The 24,850-nt window shown below is 42.7% G+C and overlaps 2 protein-coding genes across 5 annotated transcripts in view; one reads left to right on the plus strand and one right to left on the minus strand.

Moving 5' to 3' along the window:
* Positions 1-490: 490 nt before the first annotated feature.
* On the plus strand, positions 491-3,532 carry lyrm2 (LYR motif containing 2). The gene is made up of 3 exons (XM_072678639.1): positions 491-601; positions 914-1,054; positions 2,892-3,532. Exons 1-3 carry the CDS (start codon positions 557-559, stop codon positions 2,970-2,972), a joined length of 267 nt encoding a protein of 88 aa, XP_072534740.1. The 5' UTR covers positions 491-556; the 3' UTR covers positions 2,973-3,532.
* Positions 3,321-24,850, minus strand: part of ankrd6b (ankyrin repeat domain 6b) — a 61,769-nt gene continuing 40,239 nt past the window's right edge. For 3 of the 4 annotated variants that reach the window (XM_072678638.1, XM_072678635.1, XM_072678636.1), the window contains 13 exons: positions 22,015-22,113; positions 20,988-21,086; positions 19,085-19,183; positions 18,521-18,619; positions 16,604-16,702; positions 15,374-15,451; positions 13,103-13,207; positions 11,722-11,859; positions 11,358-11,522; positions 10,490-10,642; positions 10,224-10,337; positions 9,107-9,404; positions 3,321-7,658 (listed from right to left, as the gene is read on the minus strand). In XM_072678638.1, coding sequence (XP_072534739.1) covers positions 7,072-7,658; positions 9,107-9,404; positions 10,224-10,337; positions 10,490-10,642; positions 11,358-11,522; positions 11,722-11,859; positions 13,103-13,207; positions 15,374-15,451; positions 16,604-16,702; positions 18,521-18,619; positions 19,085-19,183; positions 20,988-21,086; positions 22,015-22,113 — 2,133 coding nt within the window. In that variant the 3' untranslated portion in view covers positions 3,321-7,071. The remainder of the gene's footprint in view (positions 7,659-9,106; positions 9,405-10,223; positions 10,338-10,489; positions 10,643-11,357; positions 11,523-11,721; positions 11,860-13,102; positions 13,208-15,373; positions 15,452-16,603; positions 16,703-18,520; positions 18,620-19,084; positions 19,184-20,987; positions 21,087-22,014; positions 22,114-24,850) is intronic. The other variant, XM_072678637.1, reaches the window with a different exon arrangement.

The raw sequence follows: 24,850 nt of genomic DNA on the forward strand, positions 1-24,850 counted from the left end.
AAAGAAAAAGCCTCAAGACTCTCTGGTGCAGACAAACATGAACCTACTGACAGTCCTAATGCCAGGTGGGGGCTAGAGGGGTATAAAGCCCCCTCCTAGCATCAACTATTCTACAACCACCTTTGATGTGTGCTTGGGGTCATCGTCCTGTGAGAACACCCAACTATGTCCAGGTTTAAAACCTCTAGCTGGTGGTTTAGGTGACCCTCCTTTATCACTATTCACTACATCCACAGTCCCAGAGCAGGCTGCTACCACCACCATGCTTACCAGTTAGAGAGGCCTCTATGAGCCAAAAGCCATTATGAAACTATTATGGAATTATCAGCACTACTTAATTAGTGATCTGAGTGGGTTTATGTGCCACATAAAACACAGAATGACTGAGTGAGTGTTTCATACTGAGCCTCTTTGGTAGTATGCTTTTTACGTGCTTCCACTCCGGGACAACAGGGGGCGACACGGGATCTCCTAATGTGGCAAGCACACACACACACACAGACAGACAGAGAAGTGAAGAACAACAGCATGTTTTGACGAACATAATGCTCTTAAAATGACTGTGTCGAAACTACCCCGCACTGCACTGACCCTTAAACAGGTACGGTAACAGCACCCTGGTGTTCAGGCCGCTTGGTCACTAGCCGCGCATGTGTGTGTTCTCACGTCCAGACCCCGTGCCGGGCTTTCTGGCCAGTGTGTAGTTCGCAGCCGTGAGTAGGGGAACCCTGTTTGTGTTGACTGTTTACTCCACACCGGGCAGTTTTATCATTCTAGTGTGAAACGGTGAATTAGCAGGTGTCCCAATACTTTTGTCCACACCTACTTTTAGCCTCGTGGAGCTAGCTAGGTCATTTGCTGTTGTCCTTGCAGTCGCTGCGGTCCAGCACTTACTGTGCAGCGACCTCTTCAGTTTCTACAGAGGCAGAGAGTGCTGGGGCTGTACCGCAGTATGCTGAGGACCATTCGCGAGGTCCCAGATGAGGCAGATCGCAAATACCTGAAGGACTGGGCCAGAGAGGAGTTCAAACGGAACAAGGAGGCCACTAACCAGGTATGAGCATCAGTCATGAAGTGCCACAGTGCAGCAGCTCCATCTGCTGGTCCCCCACCCCCCCGCTCTGTCTGGGGAACTGTTCATCCTTACCCTCAAAGGACCATCACATCATTTACTGTTACCACATTCAGATACTTCACCCCAGAGATAGGGGTTGGTGTGGCGCAGCAGATAAAACCACTACCTGCCAGTGAGCTATTACATGTGGGAGACCAGGGTTCGATTCCCAGTCTGGGTGACCGTATGTTGCGCTACACCAATAAGAGTCCCTGGGCAAGACTCCTAACACTACATTGGCCCACCTCTGTAGTACAATAACCTTGTAAGTCGCTCTGGAAAAGAGCGTCAGCTAAATGCCATAAATGAAAATGAAATGAAATGAAATGAAGATAGGCTCCCTCTGCCTCTGTGAATTTTATTTAATTCAGTTTCATTTGATGGAATAAATAAATAAATAAATAGCCCTGTTGATTTGCTGCAGCTCTTGGGCGGCCGTGCTGTGACTAGCATTTCACTCTAGAACAAAAGAACCCAAACAGAGACCCCAGAAAGTCCCCCCTTCTCGGGTCTCTGTTTAGTTGAAATAACAGTACCTAAGAATAGGTCTAGGCTATTGGGCTATAGGCTATTGCTCTACCCACTCGTACTGTAATATGTGCTTAATATTTTATTCATACCAGTAATTCATATGAATGGGAATTCTGATGCCTATATTCAGTATTTTTCAGGTATGTGCAGTCTCATGCAAAAATATAGACACCCCTGGTTTACATTTCTGTTGCTGTGAATAGTCAAGTGAGAGATGAACTGATCTACCAAAAGCCATGACATTAAGGTCAAAATATTGTAGTCTATTATTTATTTTTTTTCTTTATTGCATAAACAGAAACAGGGCCACCATGAAAATGTTTGAGGTTGTTAACCAAGATCTCAGACCTTTATTCGCTTGTTCGGACTAAAGGCCAGGTGATCCGTATTATGGGTCGGTTTCCCAGACAGGAATTTATCCTAGTTTTAGACTACAGAACATTCTGAATGGTGGTTTATTTTTCAATTGAAAGTAAAATTTAGTCTAGGACTAGGCTTAGTCCCTTTCTGTGAAGCCATCCCTTTAAGGGGGTAAAATGAATCGAATGCAGAATGCAGGTATTTTATTGTATCAGTCCAGATTCACCCAAACATTCAATTCAGTAGGAAACACATTTCAGCAACACTAATCTATCACACCTAATCCATCTAATCCAGAACGTCTGAAAGTGTGTGGGCTAAAAATGAGCTCCACATGGCATTAGATGTCCAGGAGCCTTGTACATGCCAGGGGTATTCAGTCTTTCAGGGGTTTTAGTCTTTAGTGGTCTATCTCCAGCACAGTTTGAAGACTGGACCAGCCCCTCCATACTTGATGGCAGTTGTCAAAAGCGGATCTGCACCAAGAGCCCTTCCAGCTTTGAGTACGGCTCGTCTTGACCCGCCATCCCTCAAGATCCACGGAAGACAAGCATCCAGGCTTTTTTCTGCACCAAAGTGGTGGAATGAACTTCCCCTGGGTGTCCAAACAGCTCGCTGTCTTCAAAAGCAGACTGAAGACCCACCTCTAACAAGACTATTTAGGCAAAGTGTAGTGCAGAGTGCCAACTTGGTTTAGTTTAGTAGGTTCTAAGCTTAGAGGTATCTTTTGAATCCTAGCTAAGGTTCTCTTCTGAGTAAAGAGTGAAGCACTTTTGTAAGCCGCTCTGGAGAAGAGTGTCTGCTATAAGCCTTCAAAGTAAATGTAATGTTCGAAATATTCCACCTTCGTTTATCTAAACTGCTTTCTTCTCCATGTTCCATATAGGACGCTATTCGCATGATGATCACACAAGCCAACAATCATCTCCAAGAGCTGAAGAAATCACTTGCCCTGGCCAAAAGTTAACAGGTCACCTGCTTCAGTGACTTTAAAACTTTAGCAAAACCTGGACTAGTTTTGGACACTTAAAGGTCATGTCTCGCATCCCACCTCTTTTGGGACCCTTTGTTGTCTGATGTTTGACTGTAAGTATTAAGACTCTGACTGGAGTGACCCCTTTCTCACTTGACAAGGTCATCAAATCTACTGTCTGCTGGAGTCTGGGTTTGCTCATTTGCATCATGTTAAATGTGTACTAACCCTAACCCTAGTTCAAGCCTTGTAAATGCACTTTGTTTAAGCTGTGGTTGAGCGAGTAAAATGGAAAAAAAAGCAACACATGCGTTTTTGATTTCTTTATAAAATATGTATTTCGATGTATTTTACAGAGAGTTACCTTTTGATATTCAACAGATGTCCATACAACATTGACCTTCCACAGACGAGTGTCACAAAAATGTCTCTAAATAAACCATTTTTAACACTAATGCCACATCGTAGCGGTTATTTGCATTACCATATACATGCAGATATGCCCTGTTACAGCTTCTTTTTTGTGTTTTATAGAATAAAAGGGAATCAAATTGGTCTTGCTTTTCGGCTGCTTTGTCCCCAATGAAACCTTCAGAGGTTTATTTGTAATATTTGTAAATCTATTCCCTTCGTATAACAAGCTCAAGCTCAAAACCTCTACAGAGCATCTTGCTCTGTACAGCTGTACTGTCTCGAAGTCCCATGTGCAGACACATACGTACAGTGGTGTTATGTTTATTAAATAACACTGCACGTTAAAGTGATGGGTATTTCACAATAATTCACAATTCACAATATTTTTGCCTTTTCTTAATTGTAGAAATGTGGTCAATCAGCACAACATTTGCTTTTATAGTTTTGCACTGGAGCTACAAGACTAATGTAGCCAATGAATTTGGATTCTGATCCCTATATTTGTAAAAATAGATGTTTTGCATGTTTGTATAGATAGTTTGTTTCATACAGTAATAGGTGGAGTGTTTTGCAAACATATTTTTTATTTTTATATATATATATATATCATTTAAATAGAGACCTGGGAGGGTGAGGACTGACATGCTCTTTCCAACACATGCACAACCAGCCACCACTTCTTTTAAACTGCCACAGATGCAACGGCACAGGATAACCAACGCTCCGAGGAAAGAGCTGAGTACCCAGTTCTAATGCATCGGCAAGCAGGCGCCCGTGCCGGCCATCACACTGAAGTGATGAAGGGAGATTGAGAAAGCCATCTACACATTTGGAGATAGCAGGCAGATTGGGCAAATTTCACATAAAGCATATTTAGCTTGATCAATTAGAGAAAATTATGTTTTCTTTTTACAATGTAGCAACGGTGTGCTTGATGCCAGACGTGGCGGTATGGCCAGTATTGGCATGTCGCCTGCTTTAAAGTCTCCTCTCATTCAATTCTGACCAAGTATTCCCTCAGTTAAGATGAAAGTCAGTTACACTGTCCCAGACCTCAGGGGAGATTGACCATGTATTAGGGATCTCATTTAATTGATATGATTAAATGAATGGGCAGTGATTACTTGTCAGTATTTTAAAAGGCAAATACAGTCAGGACTACACTGATCAGCCATAACATTAAAACCACTGAACTGAAGAGAACAACATTATGAGTGTGGTTAATGGGTGGGATACACAGATTAGGCAGTGAGTGAACAGTCAGTTCTTGAAGAAGAAACAAAGGGCAACTTTAAGGATTTGAGACTCGGTCAGAGCATCCCCAAATCTCCAGGTCTGTGAGGTGTTCCTAAAGGGCTCCAAGGAAGGACAACCGGTGAACCGACGACAGGGTCACAGGTGCCCAAGCCTGACTGATGAGATCCATGGAGCTCCCTGCTCCCTAGCTCTGAGACCCTCAGAGGGTCAGAGCTACTAGTGAGGTGGTATTGATGTTAAGGCTGATCAGTGTACATCTCATTTCCTCAGACTTTTGCAGAGTACTATATTTACTGTATTTAAGTATTTTAATATTATCTTGGTTTTGTTCTTTTTACTGGGCTTTTTTACTCTGATTACTTAATTCCTCACTAAATCAATGAATTGCTAGATTATAGGATGAGCCCTTCATCACAGTAACAGAGCAGACGGGGGGGAGAGACTGAGTGGGATGATTAAAGGCTGTAAGGCATAAATGTGTTGCAGTTTCAGCTCCCAGTCTTTAAATGGTTCTTTAGGAGATGTGGAACAGTTTATCTTGTAACAGGTTTAATATGGTTGAAGGATGAAGCCTTTGAACACTAGAAAAAATGAAATCCATATGTTAAGACTTTGTAGCTGCTTATATCTAATCCCAAAAATGCTTGTGACCACAGTGAAATATTGCTCAGTTCAGGTGAAGGACTGTACAGGATGTATTGATGCTGTATGCATATTCGTCTGGACAGTCGTTAGCGTCATATTTGGTTTGTGCACAGTGGAGACAGTCGAATCTGAAGTAAGTGGGTTGTTTCCGGTGCCTAAATCACTACTCTGTCTTTCAAATTGGCACCAAAAGACAGTAAACGAGAAATATTAAGAAGCATATCCAGCAAAACAGGCAGCAGGAAGACACCTACCTATGACATCTCCCTTAACAGCTTATACACAACGGTAGCTTTTTTTTCCCCTTAAACGTGACTCTGTAAGTCAAACCTGTGCACCTACATAGAAGTAGAGCGACAACCAGTGTAAGACTTCCAATAAAACAAACAAAACAACAACAACATGTAAACACTCATATTTCCAACAGCATGCATGCTCTTTAAAGCTGACCAACTGAATCCGTCCAAGCCATGGACACCCAAGGGAGGAGAGCGATCAATGAATATCAGTGGCAAAAGAAAGTGAGCATAGCAGCAGCCCACTCTACTTCTTCCACATGTGATCACCCAAACCAGGGCTACGTTCACATTACAGGGTTCGAGTGCCGCAAATCAAGTAGTGGTAATTTAACTGTCAGTCAAGATGGTTACCAAAAGGTTTGTCATTTTTAGAAGAGATGTCTGAGGAGCTATTAGATAATACACTCACACAAGGAAGGGGCAAACAGGAGTTCCCACAACAACAAGTGGTAGACCACCAACGCTGCCCCCATTTAGATGAACAGCCTTCAACAGTCCTCATTTTTGAGAGAGAGGAGGAAATCAAGCTTTTCTCCAGTTTCAGAGCTGCAAAAACTCCACAGGTGTATCTGTTCATCCATTCCACTGTGACAAGCCGACTCGACACGGTGGGCCTTACTGAAAAAAAGCAAACAGTCACAGAAGACTGAACAATGAACTGAGCACCCCAGAGTCCAGACCTCAAAATCTCTGAATTTCAGTAGATTCAGTTGTTGAGGCAGTTCTCTTTCCCTGACGCTGACAAATAACTAGCTTTCCTAATGGATATTTGGGCTAGAAAGGATATAAAAAGGGCTTAGACTTTTGCATAGGCACTGAGCATGGGCCTACTGCAGGTACTGAACAATGTGTGCGTGTGCATCTTTTCAGGGTACAGTTCCACACCACTGACTGATAAATAGGGGCAGTTGAGCATTGAGACCTGTAATGTGAATGTAGCCATGGATGTTTCTGGAAAAACAATGTCCTACTCTGGTATTAGCTCCATGTGTTAGCTTGTCCTGCATCTTCTAGTTCAGTGTTAGCAGCATGTGTTAGCCTAGCTCTCTTAGAGTAGCTACTCCAGCATGTCTACAGTCTATAGGCCTTTTTCCATTTTTTTTACAGACGGAAAAAAACATGGTTCTTAACGCATTCAGATCTTCACATTTAATCTGATCTTTTAATTGAACAATCTTGAGAACAAAATTTGATTTCTGTTGGTCAATGTGATTCAAAGAGGCAGAAACTGAGTATTCCGCAAAAAAAAAGAACGCAACCGAAGTGCAAAAACTTCCGAAGTTGTTCCGAAGGCCTTTTAGGATGCAAGTAAGACATGAAGTCACTATAATACAGGTCAAGGCCCAGTGTCCCAAAACCATCATAACTTCACTTCAGCTTGGCAGAGAGAGTGTTCAGTGTGATGCTCACTCGACCATTTCATAAAAAACAGACTCTGTGTAAAATAGCTGTGCAGCAGTGTGCTCCTGCACTGGGTGTTAGCTGTCCTCCTGTTTTTTCGTTCTAAGCAGCCTCAGTTCATCCTCCAGGCAGGTGATCCTCTCCAGCAAGGCTGCTCGGTCAGCCTGCGCTCGCTGGTCAGCCTGCATCCGCGCTTCGTAGATCTTCCTCTCATACCAGCGCTCCATCTGCGTGGACACGGCCTCAAAGAAGTACTGCGTCACCTCCAGCGCGTGCATATTGGCCCGTTCCTGCGCAAACGTGCTCTCTGCCTCTGCTGGCCGTTCCCCAAACACCTCCAGGGTCTTTGTGCCCCCACGGCCTTTAGTCCTTCCCTGGGAGTGCTTCTTATGGTGCCTGCCCCGCTCCTTGACCTGCCTGTCCCGTTCGTGGTCCTGTCGGCTGCTGCAGCGGCGTTCTGTGGCCGGTGAGAGGCTGCTGGCCCGGCTGGGTTTTAACACAGGCCATGCCTCCTGCTGAGCAGAGTCCTGGGGTTCTCGCTGCAGCCTGTGGGGGTCAGCAGAGAGCAGCGCACGCTCCTTCGGCCGGACCACACGGGGAGAAGACGACACCGATTTGTCTTGAGCCAGGGAGCAGGTGGGGTCTCTGCCGTTCTGCTTGTCGTCTTGAACGGGAGAGACATAATTAATTATATATTCCTACATCATTTTTTGCTTATAACAAATAGGAGGATGAAATGAAACCCTTAGAGGAACAGTTTGGCAAAAAATCCAATTAACATGATATATGATAATAAATTATTAAATATATTATATATATATATATATATATATATTTAAATATTGATGTTAACATTTATTGAGCGAGCTCCACCCATCTGGGGAGAGCAAGGCCAATAGTGCTCTCTTGGGCTTCGGCTGCTGATGGCAGGCAGCATGACCCGGGACTGACTGAGAGACATTTGTGGGTGTGTATGCACAGAGATGAGATTATTGCCTGTCTAATTCTAGTAGTTGTTAGCAACATTAGCCTAAAATCTCCTGTTCTAAACTAAAGAAGCAAACTTCAAAATCATGTAGAGTTGTTGTGCATTAAATTAAATTTGCACAAATGTAGAAGATGCATACTTGAACCATGGCCAAGGAGTACAGTTTCACACTACTGACTGATAAATAGGGGCAGTTGAGCATTAAGACCTGTAATGTGAATGTAGCCTTGGACTTTTCTGGAAAAAGGTGTCCTACTCTGCTTGTCCTGCAATTTCTAGTTCAGGATTAGCCGCATGTGTTAGCCTAGCTGTCTTAGAGAAGCTACTCCAGCATGCCTACAGTCTATTGTTTCTGTTTTTAGGCCTTTTTTCCTTTTTTCTTTTTTTTTACGGACAAAAAAAGAAGCAAACTTCAGAAATCATGTCATGTAGATTCGGCAAGACTGCATCTGGTCTAAGTGATAAATCATATTAATGAGATTTTTAGCAAAGCATTTTATCCAAACATATTCATCTTCATTACGACGCATTACTGAACAGACACTCAAAGATATAAAGTATGTTATGTAGGAGCTTCGTAGCTTTTGACAATAGTACAGTGCTTTCAGTATAGGAAACTTTAGTGAGTAGAACAAATAAGACAATGTTATGCACATATGAATTATTGGTAATAGGGGTGGGGGGGTATTTAAAATCTTTTAAAAGTAGTTTTCTGGTTTTAACGCAAAACAATGACTTGGTAGACGACCCTGAGGGGGGCAGAGGCAGCACAGCTGACAATGGCAGTGTGTTAAGCTGTTATTCTATTTTGGTTATATTCCCTTATTTACCCCACAGGAGATGTGGCCTGAGAATAATACACTTCCATTATGTAACACTTACATAAGCCTTCATCTGCCTGGGGAGAGAGCAAAAGGCTCACTGCAAACAGTATGTGTGTGTGTGTGTGATGAATAAAAAAGCATTTTAGTTTTACTTATCCGTGCACTGTGAGAGACAGAATATGTGAAGATCTATTTGTTTGTGGTCCATGGTTTAAATCTGACCATCTGTGACCATCTCCACCTGAACCTGTGTGTGTGTGTGTGTGTGTGTGTGAATGTTTTTGTTTGTGTGTCTCCCACCTGGAGAGCTGTCCACCTGAACCACAAAATAGTGATTGGCTGAGCCGTCCTCTTGGGAGCCACTGGCTGCCCCTCCTTCCAGCGTTTCGGGGGGGCCCGTGGTCACCAGGCCATGGGCATTGCTGGCCGACTGACTGGCGGGGTTGTCACAGGCGGCCGCATCGCACTCTGAAACCGTGTCTGCCAGGGAGGAGGAGCGGCGCAGGGGGGCGCCACGGGGTTCCACAGTCAGGCGGCCTTCCATCCTTTGCAGCTTGGACAAGCACCAGTTCTTCAGCTCGTTCACTACTGAGGCCTGCTTAAGGGCCCCACAGAGAGGGCAGAGAGACCATTACTGACACAGCAGGAGTGCCACACTGTTTTTGCACATGCTGCCTGCCTTCTTTAGAAACTGGCCCCTGTTTGTAATTGTATGTCATACATTCATAAGCAAATGTTTTGGTACCCTGTCCAAGTAAACAAATACTTTAAGTATGAAATGAGGAGAACAAACAACAGTTGTGCATTAAAATGGGCACAAACATAGGAGAAAAGTTTGCGGACACCTGCTCATGCAATGTGTCTTCCAAAATCAAGAGAGTTTGTCCTCTCTTTGCTGTAGTTAATGTCTCTACTCTTTTGGGAAGGCTTTCCGATTGATTTTGAAACACTGCTGTGAGGATTTGATTGCATTTAGCCACAAAAGGTACTAAATAGAGAGAAAACTCCAGAGAAAGCAGTTCTATTCTTTATATCCCTCTAACACTTGCCTTTGGCCATGGCGGTCTTAGTCTCATATGCAGCTCCTCCAGAGCGTCCCATTCTATTTACAGTGTTTTCTATAGAGATTACACAAGCTGTGTGTGCATTTGACCACCTGTGTCGGCAGGGGGTGCACTTTATTGCAGCTCAAGTCACTAATGAGAAAGGGTGTCCACAAACCTTTGACATACAGTTACATTTTCAACTGAACATGTATTTGAATCAGGGCTGCCTAAATGTAGGCATACAACTAATACTTGGGTATATAACACATGTTTATCACAACAAACTAGGGAATGATCTAAAAAATAATAAAATATTTAAAAATCAAATACTTCTATATTTTTTTTGTTCCTTGTAGTGGTTGTTTCTTTACCTGTCTCTTTTCACCCTCTAGGCGTTCCTGTTTGGCTCTCTGATCAATGCGGTGTAAGCACTCAGCCCTTTCAGCAGACACTCTCTCTATCGTCATTTTATCTAGAGCTCTGATCTAAAATCAGCGGGAAACATGGGTCATTTCTGCAGTGTTACACACACACGGGGACATATGCAAAAGCTGGAAATAAAATGTAGGTCAGATCTACATCTGTCCCGTGGATCCTCAGTAATGCAGTGAAGAGGTAGGAATGTGTGTGCACGCACCTGGTGTTTGTTCTTGCGGTCCAGCTGTCCCATTTTGTTGTTCATGAGCTCCTGCACAGTGTGGATCTCTGACTTCATCTCCTCTTTGGTGGCCTCCAGCTGGTTCTCCAGCTTATTGATGAGCGGTTCACACCTGCAGCCGTTGAGCGGGGCCTGCAGGACCACGGCACAAACAGGAAATCACTCTTTTAGAGGGTTACACAATAGTCATGATGTCAGATGCAGCTTTTAAAAGATTGTGTAAGCAGTAAGCAAAACGCAATGTTGTATATGCAGAAATGCCAGACGTATGAAGTGTAACCTCTATGCTGAGAACTGGTCAACATCAGTCTCATTCAATTTTAGCATGTGGAAAACAGGCTCCTACTTAATACTACAGTTTTCATAAACTTCATACGGCCTTAAGCAAATGTTTGGACACCCATTTTCTAAATCTCTCTTAAGCGACGTTGGCCGGCACAGGCGCCCGTTAGCTGGTGGGGTGGAGCTGGGGATTTGGCGCTCTCCTCTGAGTGTGTACGCTGCCCGGAGGAGACATGTGTTAAGTCCTTACCCTCCTAGTGTCGGGAGCATTGCTAGTGCTATGGGGAGCTACGAACGGGTGGGTTAACTGGCAGTACCAAATTGGTGGAAAAGGGAAAAATTTGATAAACAAAAAGTTTCTGTAGGAAACTGGTCATGATTTTTGCTTTAGAATATGAAAAGGATGTAAACTTGTTTTTTAGAAAATCAAAAGCATGTTGAATCTGACCTGGGATGCCCAAACGTTTGCATGGAGCTAAAGTTAGCCATATTAGCCCTGGCTTGGAGACTTATCTTTTTAATAGCAGCTCCTGTTATGGGAATTACTGGAGCTTTACAACATTACCTGCATGATCTTGCCCTCTTTGTCCCTGTAGAGTGTGTAGAGCTGGTAGGCCTTGTAACTGTGTGGCGGAGGCACAGCGACGGGAGGGGAAACCTTGGGTTTGTTCTTCTTCTTCTGCTCACTGCGCTTATTTTCACTCCTGGATAGAGGGTCTGACAGAGACGGCTGAAATGAAAAACAGACACACACACGATCAATCCTGCTGTACAATACAGACAAATCTGTATTTGTAAACTGTCAAGAAAACCTTTGTCTAAGAAAAAGACTTATGCAAATTAGAGTGTTAGCATCATGTAACTTCGTCTTCAGGTTGGTACTTCTGCGTAAAGGAGCATTGTTGGGTGCGTCTGATATGGTGTCTTACCTTGTCTTTGACTCTGCTCTTATCTCGGCTCTTTTTGGGATGCTCCTCTGTGGTATCGGGCGTTTCGCTCCTGCGCTCCTCTCTTCTCCGTGCTGTCCGATCACTGCTCGGGGTGTCCTCGGCCGGGGACATGCTTTCCTGGAACCAGAAGGGGGTAGTGTCGGTAAGTAACTGACCCAAAGAGTTCACCATCATTCCAGAGAACACAGCTCAATGCTGGGGACCCTTATACCCCTTTAGCTCATGCCTGGAATTAGGCATTGTGCCAAAAGGTTCATGTTGATTTGCTCCGGAGAGCCTTATTCTATTGGCAGTACTTCTCTACAGGGACTAGACAAGCTGTGTGTGTGTGTGTGCGCATTTGCACATCTGTGTCAGCAATGGGTGCAACTTAAGGCAGCTAAATGTATTCATTAAAAAGGGATGTCCACAAACATCCACAGTACTCGATTTTTTTGTCAATTGGCTACCTAAGGTTTGCACATATGGGCATCATTATGCCTTTGAGCTGTGATAACACCTCAAAAAGATCTGGCAGTTGTTGTGGACTCTTTTTCTCACTCACATCCAATGAGTGACAGTTCAGGCTTGTTAATGAGAGAGGCCTCATTAACAAGCTGGTTGGACCTGATAGAAAAGCTGAGGCTGCAGTAGACATAGGTTTCTTAACAGATTCTTAATGTTTGACCACTTCTTTTGCTTCCAACACATCAACTTTACAAACTGCCGTTTCACTTGCCTATCCCTCCTCTTGACAGGAGCCAATGAAACCAGATAATCAATGTTATTCACTTCAGCTGTCACTGTTTTTAATGTTATGGCTGATTACATTAAAATGACAGGAAATTATTGTAAACCATAATCGAGCATTGATTCTTACCGTATATCAGACACCACCACAAGTCTAGAGGCCCTTATGGCTCAGGAGAACTGGGCTCATTAGGAAGGGCTGAAAAAACTGCAACCTCAGATTGAACCCATTGATTCATGAAGCTTCTACCAGCCTAAGTGTCTCACTGTCAAAACTGGATTTTGGTGTTTTCTCTAAACTCCTGACCCCGATATAGCCAGAGATCCCGCAGGACACTGCTTCACAGCTCACTAGCCATGGACTAACCAGTGTGTGTGTGTGTGTGTGTGAGAGAGAGAGAGTGTGTGCGTGCATGTGTGTAAAGACCTTCCTTTGAGCGTTTGCTGTCAAAGCGAACATTTTCTATTCTCTGTGTTTCTGGCTCACTGCTTTGGTTGGGTATGTGCACGCTAAGTTATGGATGAGAGGGAGAACAAAGGAAGAGCCATGCATGCACGCTTGTTTGTGTGTGTGTGTGTGTGTGTGAGTGTGTGTGTGTGTGTCTGTGTGGGTGGTCTCTGTCTTTTCTACCTTACTCGGCAGCATCTCATCCCGTGGGACGGACTGCGCTCGGCCCTCAGCCTTCAGCTTGTCCCTCCTTTTCCTCACGCTCCTCCCACGGGAGAAGCTCTGAATCTGAACACACACACACACATACGACATGCACGTGAACCTCACTTGGGGGAAAGTACAAAGCCTGATATGCAAACAGTAAACAAACCAAGCTCAGCTGTCTGAAAACTCCAGTGCAAAAACCCTTCTTTTTTCTGTTCCTCCTTGCATATGAATAAAGGCTAGACCAGCATGCGTTCTGCTTGGGGAATTCAGCCATTAATAATTGCTGAGGGTCTGTTCCGACTGACTTTAATTTAATCTCTTACACAGGCTCCAGTATTCACACCAGAAAAGACTCATGACCTCACTTTGTGAAAGAAATCCAGAAAAGTCTTGGCCTTAGTTTGAAGTTGTTAGTAGCTAAGGCTCTGAAGTTAAAGTTAAAAATATGCTTATTTGTGCGAAGCCATAGAAGAACCACTTTTGCTTCCATGAAGAACTGTGAGTGTTATAGAGATGTGTGAGTGTGAAGAACCTTTCAATTGGTAAAGCAACTTTACATCAAGTGAAAATTAGACATTTAGAGATTTGGATCTATATTACATGACTTACGGTACTTCATGGAACCAAAGTGGTTCTTCTATTGTATCTCTTCTGCATTTTTAAGAGTGTATGTGATGACAGATGAGGGCTTTCTATGTGAATTGCTTAACATAGCTAAAAGAACACGATTTAGATCTTTACGTTTTTGTTATTTTGTGACCACTAACTCCGCATGCTGCATACTTGAACCTGCCAATACAGAATGTAAAAACAATGTAAATGTAAATAATTATAAAACCATATACAATAAGTCAATTCAAACTGACTCATATGGGGTTTTTGCAACTGTCGTTATCACAAAGCTGCTTCACAGAAATTCGGGTCAAGCCCCTAATGAGCAAGCCAAGTGTGACAGTAGCAGAGAAACTCCTTAAGAGCAAAAGAAAACCTTCAAAGAATCCAAGACTCAAAAGAGGAACTTGTGTGCCACTTGCCAATGACAGTCAACACTAATAATAACAATAACAATACGAGTTATGAGAAATGACTAATGAATACACCACATATACCATATGAAAAATCAATTGGTTTGGTCAGAGGCTATCTAACAAGAATAAGAAAGAAGGGAATGAAATCTATGACTACAATAAGAATATGCATATATCCTCAAAGCATATATGGGTATATATATAGATCTTAGCGGTTTTGAGCATGGCATGATTGTTGGTGCCAGATGGGCTGCTCTGCGTATTTCTAGAACTGCTGATGTCCTGGGGGTTTTAGCACAACAGTACATTGATATTACTCAGAGTGGTGCAATACAGAAAAATACATTCAATGAGCGACAGTTCAGGCTTGTTAATGAGAGAGGCCAACTGGTATGAGCTGACAGAAATGCTACAGTAACTAAGATCACCACTCTGTACAACTGTGGTGAGCTAAAAAGCCTCTCAGAATACACAGCACATCCAAACTTGATATGGGTGAGCTACAACAGCAGAAGACCACGTCGGGTTCCACTTCTCTCAGCCAAGAACAGAAAGCTGAGGCTGCAGTAGACATAGGGCCCCTTAAATAGCCTACCACTTCATATTGGAAACACTCCACTAGTCTTGCCTGGTGTTTTGGAGATGTTCTGACCCAGTCGTGTAGCCATTACAATCTGGTCCTTGTTTAAGTGTCTCAGATTCTTAATGTTTGACCACTTCTTCTGCTTCCAACACATCAACTTTCATCGACTTTTCACTTGCCTATCCCTCCTCTTAACAGGAGCCAGTGAAACCAGATAATCAATGTTATTCACTTCAGCTGTCACTGTTTTTAATGTTATGGCTGATTACATTAAAATGACAGGAAATTATTGTAAACCATAACTGACCATTGATTATGGTATTGTACAGGTAACTCTATTTTTGATATTATATGGTTTCCTGAAAGCAAGTGTGGATTTTGCATTACTCTGGTTCCAGCATTGCCCCGCTGATAACAGTTCAGACCCACGGTGCCCTGCCTGTCTCTGTCTGTACATGTACTTCATTTCATTTTCACACTCTGCCTCTGGTGGCTGATAGTGATCTGTGGCTGATAAAGGCCTGTTTTGACGACGTGCAGCTGCGACTGATGATGGTATCAGTCAGATTCGAGCAGTGCAGCTGCACAGTACTGTAAATATTATCAATTTTCAGCACTGAAGGACATGGTCACCTGTGGTGCTTTGGTCAGTAGCAGTGCTACTTCAGGGTTATTGTGCTCTCTGGCCTGGTCCAGTGCAGTCTGTCCGACCTATAACACACAATAAAATACACAGGATTGTTTTTTTACAATGTCAGGACAGTACATTAAATGCCCCATATGTAGTATATTAATGTACATATCTTTATGAATATACAATAGCAGTTTTCAACCTATCTATACCATAAACAGATACAGTCACAGAACCCTCCTTTACACAGATGGAATTTTATTCTATGAGTGCACATGATAAACATCACACACACCCAAAAATCACAACAGAGCTGGAATTTTCTGACGGCACACATACACACACATTTCATGTGATTAACACACAGCAGAGCCGGAATTCCTCTCTTGACACATAAACAGCCAAACACCCATTCACACACGCGCAAGGTATGATAGATAAGCCCATACATGTCTGTTTCTAGGACATATATGATAAGCATTTCAGCCAATCTGCAATGCACCTTCACTGATCTGGCATGACCTGTGTACTTCACTGCAGCTGGATTTTAGTATACTTTTTTGCATCACCATCAAGTTTTTCACTTGTGTGCAACCAAAACACTAAATCCATCTTACACTAAAGTCTTCTTATCCACTTATCTGGTCCACAGTCTACTCAGAATCATGAGGCACAAGTCAGGAATACCCCCTGGGCAGGGCGCCAGTCCACCATGTGTGTTTTTGGGAAGTACCCATAAGGAAACCCATGAGAACAAGCAGAGACACTACATCCATATTTTCCTAAATTGAATATCAAGCAAGAAGCGTCAAAGCTATGGGAACAGTGACACCGACTACCCAGAACCTAGAGGTCTTCAATGGGCTAAAATGTTTTGAACATCTGATCCAGAGGACTCAGACATGATTAAATGGATTGCGAATCAGCCATTTTAATATATTTGGAATATTTGGTTCCTGGTAAAGCTTTTTTTTAAAGTATGGCTGCATCCATTTTCAGTAATAGCTGATGTAATTATTCTGGGGAGGAGGTGGGAGGGCACACAGAAGCCTTCTGACCTCAGCGTCATGACAAAAGACACATGGCTGTCCACTATGACTGCATGTCAAAAATAGCAGCTGTCTTAATGTCAGCTCGCCGTGAGTATGAGACCAGAGGTGCACAAGCAAGGGCACTGAGTAAGAGCTGTGTGTGTGTATGTGCGTGTGCGTATGCGTGCTTGAAGAGCTCACGTTGTTCCGGATGCTGCTGTCGGTTCCAGCCTCGAGCAGCAGACGTGCTGTCTTCTTATGATTCAGAACCGCTGCCACATGCAGGGCTGTGTCCCCCGCCTACAGTACCAGCAAAACAGACCACTTTCCACTTAACACAAAGCCCAAGTTACACAAAGCAGGAAACAGAGTAACAGAAAGCCTTTGTGTGCATAAAACAGAAATTTGCTAATATATCAAACAGCTTGAAATGCATTATGGCCAAAGGTTTGTGGACACATGCTCATACAAAATCAAGGTTTTTAGGAAAGAGTTTGCCTCCTCTTTGCTGCAGAAACATTCACGACCCAAATTTGTTTCTGGACTCGATCAAAACTGTTTTTTCTGGAACCCTTTTTTGTTGTTTCACAGAAATATCAATGTGGTTCGGATCACAGTACGACTCACTTATTAGTCTATAAACACAAAATCAACTTCTCCACAGAGCTGAATGGTGGAGCAGTTTTGGATTAAATATTAAGATAAGCTCTTTCAATGTTTCTGTAGCTTGTAGATAGATTGTAGATGTTTAAAGCAAGTAATTTTAGATTATGGCATGCATTAATCAAATTAATTTCAATAAACAATATTACAAACCTCTAGCTCTACACCCTTAAAAATAAATGCTCAAAGACTTATTTGAGCCACTTCATAGAAGAACCACTTTTGGTTCCATGAAGAATCATGTTTGTAAAAGAGATCTGTGGATGTGAGGAACCGTTCAAAAGTTTAAAGATCCGTCACTTGATGTAAAGGTTCTACACACTCACACAGCTCTATTCCAAAACATGGTTCTTAATGGAACCAAGAGAGGTTCTTCTGTGGCATCGCTCAAATAAGTCGTTGTAGCAGTTCTGTTTTCAAGAGTGTATTACTGCAAGCTCACCTGCTTCTGATTTACCTGAAGTAAAGTATGAACTGTGAACTAGCGAGAAGGAGGACACTGAGATAACACTGGCACATTTATAGAGCTGAATGTGCTAAACTGCAAATGTGACCTTAAAGGACAAAAACATGCACTGGACTATTAAAAGTATGAGATCTTTGAGGAACTTCTGGAGGTTCTTCAGTTTCAAATTGAACAACCTCCAAAAGTTCTTTCAACTGTTCAATTTAGCACATCTGAGCAACCTTCAAGAAAAGTTTTTTTTTTTTTTTAGAAGAAAAAGGTCCCTTAAAGGTTCCTCAAAGCACCTTAAGCATTCCCTCCACAGTTTCAAACTGAAGAACCTCCAAAATTTCCTTAAGGAACTCTTAAGGAATACTTTTAACAGTGTACGGTCAGATAACACTCAACTCACACTACTCCTGTAACTTCTGAAAGCTTCATTTAAAAACGACTGTGGTGCCACGTCATATTGTTGTATTGTGTGTATGTAATAACTGTGTAGTTACACATTAACAATCATGTATTAACAGAGTAATCATTGGTGAGTTTAAATATTTGCTGTAACAGATGTATTACAGTAGTACAGTAAATTCACATGGTAAGGTAAGCGTATTTCAGTAGCTGTAATAGGAAAAACAGCAGTGTGGTTTTACAACTACTGAGATACACTGGTGGAATTACAAGAGTCAGAACTGAAGTTGATACACATGGGTTTTTACACGAGCTGTGCTGCTGTAATCCAGCTGTAAGAGTGAATGCATCACCAACACACTGCACTTTATATTAAATGTCTTTAATCACTGTGTAGTTACACATTAATAATCATGTAACAACAGTGTAACTACACAGTTATTAAAGACACTTAATATAAAGTGCGACCGAAACTGCTGACCAACACAAGCTGGTCTAAAATGAAAGCTTCAGCATGTCAGCAGTTCACGGCCAGGCTGTGAGATTTTTTGGATTAAAATAGAAAGTGTATGGTTTGCTGAGAGAGAGATGAAACCCACCTGATTCCTCTCGCTCACCGAACAGAACACCCCCAGCAGAATGCGGATCACACACACATGGTTGTAGCGAGCGGAGACGTGCAGACACGTGTCGCCTACCTGAGACACACACACACACACAAACAAAGCGTGTCACCTGAGTCACCCAGCAGAGGCAGCAATCAAGGTGAAGCATCCCATTCAACATTTCAGCTGCACGCCTCGCCACCAACACTTACACACGCAGAGCAGAGGACGAGCCGGTTACGCTCTCAACACTGTGCCTCTCTCTTTCTCTCGCTCACTCTCGCCCTCTCTGATACACACTCGTTTGTTCTGCTCTAACACTGCCAAGTGAGGCGCGAAGACAGTGTTTGAAATGTAGGGTATGTTGTTATGTTGTTTCATAATTAAGCTCCTGCTTTCACGCTCATTACATGTGCACAGAGTGGGGGAAGTTTGCTGTGGGCGAGAGAGGGAGAGAGAGAGACAGAGACAGAGAAAAAGAGAGAGAGAGAGAGACAGAGAGAGAAAGAGAGAGAGAGAAAGAGAGATAGAGAGAGAGGGAGGGAGGGAGACACTCACATTGTTTTTGCTGTCTGGACGGGCTCCCCCCAGCAGCAGGACTTTAGAGCTCTGAGTGTGACCATTCTGACAGGCCAAATGTAGAGCTGTGTTACCAGCCTGAGAAAGAGAGAGAATAAAGGTCATGAGAGAGACGAGGGGAGGGGGGGTAAAATGAGAGAGGAAGAGGGAGAGTGTGTGTGTAAAGTAAGAGAAAGAGAGAAAGAGAAAGAGAGAGAGAAAGCAAGAGAGCAAAGAGTAAAAGAGAAAGAAAGAGAGTGAATGAGAGAGTGAGTGTAGTGGAAGAGAGACAGAGTGTGTGTATATAAAGCGAGAAAGAGAGAAAGCGAGAGACAGAGGAGAGGGAGGGAGAAAACGAGTGAGTTAAAAGAGGGTGAGAGAGAGAGATACAGATGAGAGGAAAAGAAAAAAAGCAGGGAGAGAGAGGGAATGTAATGGAAGAGAGATACAGTGTGTGTATATAAAGTGAGAGAGAAAGAAAGAGATTAAGGATCAGAAGGGGGGGACAAAGAGACAGAGGGAGAGAGGGAAAAAGGGATCGAAAGAGAGAGAGAGAGAGAGAGAGAGAGAGAGAGAGAAAGGTTAATTCAAAACATTTCATAAACACTTTTTAAAGCTGAGAGATGGACAACAGGAGTGGAAACAGGGCTGGTGTGTATGTGCTGAGTGTGATTAGCGTCAGTGGTGAGAGAGACAGAGGAGTAAAATGTAGTAATGTATTTTTAAGGGAGCGGTTGTGTAGGAGCCCAGCCGTGAGCAGCCTCAGCGCTGTCGCCGAATTAACATTTAACCGTCTGAGCTGGCAAAACCAATGCATATCAGCCTGAACGCTGACAGAGAAACACAGATACGAGGGAGAGAGAGAGGGAACACGACTCCACATCCCAAACTCTCCCACCAAGCAGCCAGCAGCACACCCTGCCTGCCTAAGGTGTGCACCCGCTGACCTCATGATCCCTTAAACTAACCTCCACTAACGCTCCCACAATGTGAGTGGAGGAACTTTGGAATCTGTGGAAATACTATGCTTGGATAATTTGGATGAAAATTTGGATAAAAAAAAAACACTGTATCACTCTCATTCACTTGTAACCTAATGACAACCCCAGCTGTTAAAAACCTAACCTCCTATATTGTTCCTTAAACTCTATTTAAGAAAACGTAAATGACCAGCATCATGCAAAGTGATAGAGGGAGAGAGTGAGGCCAGCTCGTCCTCATGGGACTCCCAGGCACAGGTGGCTGTCGCATCACCGAGAATCAAATCAGCAATCTCCTCTTAACAGGGCCACCTTTTACATGGCTGCACCACTCATGTGCTTTTCTTCACATGAGCAAAAGTTACTTAAAACTGGTGATTTCTGTATGATTTTCCTTGTAAAAGGTAGTGAATTAATTCAATATAATGTGAAACTTAAGCATATATATATATATATATATATATATATATATATATATATATATATATCAAGAAGATATTGCTCTAAAATTCCAGTAGCAGAGTATGCTGATCACACGCATGTAGGACATGTAGACAGGCTGCTGTCTGGTAATCCAGTCTGACGCTTTCATTAGTTTGAACATGACAGAAAAATGAATCCATATATACGTGTGCTTATGTGATTACATAACACTGAACATGGACATAAGATTTAATGTAGTGTGTCTGCAGGCCATGAGGAAGAAGAGCCAGCTGGCTGGTAATCAGACGTGGTTGCATCTATAACACACAGTATAGGCATGACATTCATTTTCTGGGCAAGATCTTTTGGGCTAAAAAGTCATTACATGGTTTCCGATTTAACATAGTCCCCTGTAACTATTTATACAAGAGTCAAAGTCAGCACAAAAATGAGGGAAATTAGGTTACGGGCCTTGCAGGATTGTATAGAAGTCAGCTTACCTTGTTTTTAGCATGAACGTTGGCCCCAGCTTTAACCAGCAGTTTGACAGACTGACTGAACCCATGCCAAGCGACCTCATGCAGAGCGGTGTTTCCATCCTGTGGATACAGATAGAGGAGCATTTAACACAATGATATGCTACATGTCATACATACAATATAGTTGTATATATGTAAGTATGTATGAAATTATTCTGACAGGTTAGTTCTGCACAGCTTCACAGGTTTCAAAATGACTCAAGAATAAAGTCCTAAATAATTAATATTCCGAATGTCTGACAGTATAAATAACGTATAATGTTCCAAAAAGTACTCAAAGTATTGCATGAAACATCTACTGTAAACCGAGCGTCTCTAATAACTGTGTAGTTGCACATTTACAAACCCTGCGATAACAACGTAACTACTAGTAATGTATTCACTGCTGAAGATGGATTACAGTAATACAGCTATGGTAAATCTCATGTAATGTACACCAATGCATCTCAATAGATGTAACAGCATATTGTTGCTCTTCTGAAAAAACCCTGTATCTACATTTTTTGCCATTTTTACTTTTTGACATAATATGAAACTGGCAGTTATTCCTTGGATTGTGGCAAATTATAGATAAAATTCAAGATGCATGCGTTACAGCGACGATATCCTTGTGGTTATACATGTGTAATGAAGAAAGGGTACTGTAACTGTATTTATATGAACTGCTGTATTTCTTATTACAGCTATTTAGATACACTTGTCTTATTAAATAAGTCAAAACTGTAGCTGATACACGTGTATCTACATAATCTGTACTGCTGTTATGCACCTCTAAGAGCAAGTATGATCCCAATAGTTTTATTATATAGTCATTACACAGATTGTTGATGTGTAATTACAGGCATTAATATAAAGCGGGACACTCATTTCTCCTTGTTATATTATTATTATTATTACTATTTTTACCATCATCACTTCAATCATACTTATAAAACAAACTGCAGGTCAGGTCATGCAACATTTCTTTCAAAGTGTGTTTATAGTTCACCTTGTCTTGCCTGTCCAGTGCGCACCCTTCCTGAATGAGAGCTGAGATGACATCACTGTTTCCCACCACGGCCGCTCGGTGTAAGGCTGTTTGGTCACCCTGGTAACAGCAAATGGGTACAATGCTGGTCAGCAATGTCAGTTACCCCCGCCCCCTTGCAATTAAAATGCAGGCCATGACTTTCAGCTAGAGAGTGTCAAATAGCGACTGAAGGCAGGATTGTTAACCTTTTAACGACCAAAGCAAAGTTATGGAGAAAAGAAAAGGCCAAGGAATCCCAGTATAGCTGAAAACAAACAAACACACACACAAATAAGTAGGTGAGGGATGCTTCATACAGTTAGAAGGGTTGTGCCATGCGTCCCTTGCCTACAGAGAGTTCTTTTTATCTTATGCCTTTGAGTCAAGCAGTCCAGCTATTCTTTTTACCCCCAGTCCAAAAATATGTGTAAATCTGCTTCACTGAGGCAAGACTAACCCCAAAGTTGGCACCAGGCATGCATAATAGTTGAGAATCTACAGAGGCTCACAGCTAGCAGAGAAAGTCCACATTTATGAGACAATATGAATTACTTTTCCTGAATGACCCAAGAATGTTACCAGGCATTTACTGGTGCTGTGTGGTCAGTGAGGTCAGTAGGCATTGAGCTCATGCTGCAAAAAAGAGGCAGGCAGAGTTGGGCAGCCAGAGAAGTGGTGATCATTTCGTGGCAGATAAACTGTTGGCCAGTTGCAGCGATTGGCAAGCAAAGAGAGTCAGAGCGAGAGATGAAAGTTGCAGACGAAGAGGACAGAGCGTTATTCAGGTCATATTTTGGCAAAAAATGTCATTTTACAGATGACCCAGTCCAGTTTTTTAATGTTCTGATGTGTGTAATTTTATAGACAGTACAGCTGCACGGTGCTGCCTTCATATTACTAATTCTATTTAGTAACTATTTTAGTCTATTTAATGCTACAATGCTACTAATACATTTTTGTTCCCCAATTAATAGTAGTATTTTAATACTGAGTATCAATAACTGCCAATCATCTGTTCAGCTTAAATAATACAGACACACAAACTACAAACGACATGCCAGGATACGTTACGGAGTTGGGTTTAGCGTGTTTAATATTATTTTTGATCCAGATTGATTCAGCAATCTGCTGATTTTATGGCAGTTTTAAAGCCTGCTGGGAAAGCACTTGAAAACAACAAAAACGACTAACATTTGTCCCACAATTCCAGTTCTTTTGCTTGGGCCCCCTCTATCTTAGAATGCTACCAGCACTGAGAGGGTGAAGGTTAACATGTGCTTCTTATGAGCCCATGTTTTCTAACTGGCACTAATGCAACGTCATTGGACAGCTGAACATGCTTGGAGGAATGCTTGTAAGATAACAGAAGCTTATGCTGGCTTGCATCGTGATAAATGATAGAGGAAAGGGGCTTTGTCATCCTACCCAGCCAGAGAAATCATGACTATTTGTGAAACAATTTTTTTACTGTGATACTTTTGATTTGACCACTAATAATACTAATGATTTTATTATTCGGAGATCAGAGGTTCAGTTCCAGTAATACTACAGGCGTTGTGGCCAGGAGTCCCAGAAATCATAACTGGCCTCACTCTCTGTGGGTAAGTAGGATAGCCCTCCCTTTTCCTCACAAAACTCAGAGAGATGCTAGCCAGCACAAGTGTCTGTTGGCTGATGTAACTGAACCGGTAGTTAGTGTCCCCCTCCAATGCAATGACACTGTATTAGCAGCAGTTTGAAAAAATGCAGATGGTGGATTCATGTGACTCAGAGAAAGCACTTGCTAGTCTTCACCCCCCCAACACTGGTAGCATCATGTGATAGGAAGCCACTGGGTGAAACAATATATCAATATAATAAAGTGGTGGTTTTAGATATATTTGATCATGATACAGGTGGGGTATAAGCTTACATCATTGCTTAGCTACAGTAACATCACAACTGCGCACTGAGAACATTTGGGATGAGGGGAAGGGATGTTTTTTGCCAAAATATGCCTTTAAACACAGCCCAGACTAAATCAAAATCAAAATCTCCCAGAAAACACCAGCTGGTGGCAGCTGACTTTCTCTAACCTCCTTCATCCTCTCCTCTGCTCCTTCTCTCTCTCTCCCAGCTCTCTTCAGCAGCCTCTTGCCCTCCCTCATGCTCTGCGGAGGTGCGAGTGTGTGTCCACGCGGGCGCCCAGAGCTCCAAAGAGAGGGGGAGCTCAGGGACCAGGTGGAAAGAACCTGCCCAAGCCAGTGGTTAGGCTCCTGGGCAGTTTGTCCAGGTGCTTGGCCCCCTGGATCTGATTTTAGCTCTGTATCTGGTACAGGAGGAGGTTGGTCAGGAGGAAATTCCTCCAGCTGCCAGTCATAATAATCCCACTCTAAGCCACTGGAGGATGCCATTGATTGCCACAGGAGTGCTAGTTACTACCAGGGTTGAATTAGCCCCTGCAAAACAGGGGGGTGGTCATTAAGCACTAGTCATTTTACTGTACTTAGAAGTGCACACCCAAACAAGCCAAGAAAAACAGTCACTTTCAATAAGGGCCATGCAAAGCATGCGGTTCAAAAACAGGTCTTGTATTCCGAGTGATACAAGAGCTTTAAGGGGATGCAATGTGCAAGCAAGACTCGCTAAATGAAGGTTAGTTCCTAAATCACAGGCAGTGCAACCAAAAGAAATGACCATTAAAGCAGCTTTAAGAAAGACACGGGCACAAAGTGAGGAGAGTATGGAATCAAAACAGTATTAGTTGTATTAATATACAAATGTCTGTCATACAGCAACTTCTCCAAGTATCTCCAATCTACCATAAACAAAGACT

The sequence above is a fragment of the Salminus brasiliensis genome, chromosome 1 (genome assembly GCF_030463535.1).
Source record: "Salminus brasiliensis chromosome 1, fSalBra1.hap2, whole genome shotgun sequence".
NCBI lineage: Eukaryota > Metazoa > Chordata > Actinopteri > Characiformes > Bryconidae > Salminus > Salminus brasiliensis.